The sequence below is a fragment of the Trypanosoma conorhini genome (assembly GCF_003719485.1).
Source record: "Trypanosoma conorhini strain 025E chromosome Unknown Tco_14.4_contig_00675, whole genome shotgun sequence".
NCBI lineage: Eukaryota > Euglenozoa > Kinetoplastea > Trypanosomatida > Trypanosomatidae > Trypanosoma > Trypanosoma conorhini.
The window spans coordinates 1-1,644 of NW_021704761.1; the positions used below are offsets into that span (position 1 = coordinate 1).

The 1,644-nt window shown below is 65.7% G+C and overlaps 2 protein-coding genes across 2 annotated transcripts, besides 1 other annotated feature; both read right to left on the reverse strand.

Moving 5' to 3' along the window:
- Positions 1-292: 292 nt before the first annotated feature.
- On the reverse strand, positions 293-691 carry Tco025E_07975 (uncharacterized protein; the record flags this gene model as incomplete). Its single annotated transcript, XM_029374832.1, has 1 exon — positions 293-691. One exon carries the CDS (start codon positions 689-691, stop codon positions 293-295), a length of 399 nt encoding a protein of 132 aa, XP_029225061.1.
- A 358-nt stretch (positions 692-1,049) lies between these two features.
- Tco025E_07976 (uncharacterized protein) lies at positions 1,050-1,379 on the reverse strand (the record flags this gene model as incomplete). The annotated part of the gene is made up of 1 exon (XM_029374833.1): positions 1,050-1,379. One exon carries the CDS (start codon positions 1,377-1,379, stop codon positions 1,050-1,052), a length of 330 nt encoding a protein of 109 aa, XP_029225062.1.
- Positions 1,380-1,557: 178 nt separating this feature from the next.
- Positions 1,558-1,585: a sequence feature (A-rich).
- Positions 1,586-1,644: the final 59 nt, after the last annotated feature.

Below are 1,644 nucleotides of genomic sequence, written 5' to 3' on the forward strand. Positions count from 1 at the left end.
ACTGTGACCGGGCCTCGTGCCTCTTTGGGGCATTCCGTGCGAAGCACGTCCACGAGGCCGGCACGGCGTGTGTGGGCGGCAGCCGCAAGGAGGAGCGGAAGCTCGTCGCTCGTGGCTGTGTGCGTGGCAAGCGAGCAGCGGGGAAGGAGAGAAAAGCGAAAATCAAAAACACCCCTTCGAGCACGGGAGGGGGACGTGGGCCCGCATGGGCTCCCACGAAAAAAGAAGGCACTCACGCACGGTATGCGTCGTCCCTGCGAGGAGGCGTGCGGGTGTGCGGGTGCCCCCGGAATCAGCAAGCGGCGGAGGCAACGGCGGCGGTGAGCGGCAGCAGCAACGTTGCAAGCAAAAACGAACCGACGGGGCACCGCTCTGTCCGCGTGTGTCGGAGTCCTGCCCCCAGTGGCGCTGGCCGCATTTGGGGCTCCGCCAGCCCCGCCGGCTGAAGCCGTGCGACAGGACGCGTCGGAGCGGCCCTGCTAAGCTGCGGACGCTTGCGACCCTTCGACCTCACGCGGCTGATCGGGTGCCGCGGCGCTGCTTCGCCCTCCCCCTTCTCCTCGGCCCCACTTGCACTCACCCCCGCTGCGAGGTCCTCGCTTCCGCGGTCTCGCCCTGCAACTCTGCGCCCTTCGGACCTTCTGCCTTCGTCCCCAGTTTGCCCCCCGCAGCGGATCCCTTCGCGGCCCATCCGTGTGCACGACTCCCGCGGCTCCCCTGGGCGTTGACACCTCGCACTGCGTCAGCGCGCCAGGCAAGTCGCTGCCCGAAACAGTGGCAGTCGCGCCCAAGGCCCCGTCATTTGCCTTGAGCCGCCGCCTGTGCACCCCACTGCCCTCCTTCGTCTTGCACTGCAACGTGGAGGCAAGCACTTCTTGCGCTGCGGCTGCAGAGCAGCGACCGTTGGGCGACGCGGCGGAGCCGTACAGAGTCCCGGCCCAGGCGCAGAGGGAGTCACTCGCGTCGTCAATGGCCCCACTCCTCCTGAAAGACGCTTCCAAACTGAATGCGCACTTCTGCCAGGCACTCTCGCCGGGGACACGCCAACTTCACCTGTCGGCAGCGTCCGCACACGAGAAATCCACCGGCACATCCACCTCCTCCTCGGCCGCCGCGACGCACGCGGAGGGGCAGCCGCAGGCGCAGAGCGGCGCGAGGAGCGGAGGGGCGCACACCGCACCGCCACACGCGCGGAAGAGAAGGCGGGACTCGGCCGCGGGGCGCTCCCCCGCCCTTGGCGTCCCCCTCCTCCCCGCTTCCGCGGCCCCGGAAGGAAACGGCAGCGGCAGCGCCGACCACGAAAGGAGCCCCGCGCGCACGCGGTTGCGTGTGTGCCTGCAGACGCGCAACGGAAAGAGAAGGGAAGAGCAGGAAGGCATGCGAGAGCACACGCGCAGGCACAGCAGGGACGCGGAGCGGAACAGGCAGGGCACAACTCAGGCCAGAGACCGCAGCGCGGCCCACGCAGCGGCAAGCCACGGGAAATATAATGAAGAAAAGATGGAAAAACAGAAAAAAAAGTGTCCTCGGTTACGCGTAAATCCCATGCGCCCAGCCAAAAAAAGGAAAAAAAAAGGAAAAAAAAGTACGTACCAATAGGTAGATTTTATCGAAGAAAAAAAAAAGAAAATTAGAAATCGAGCA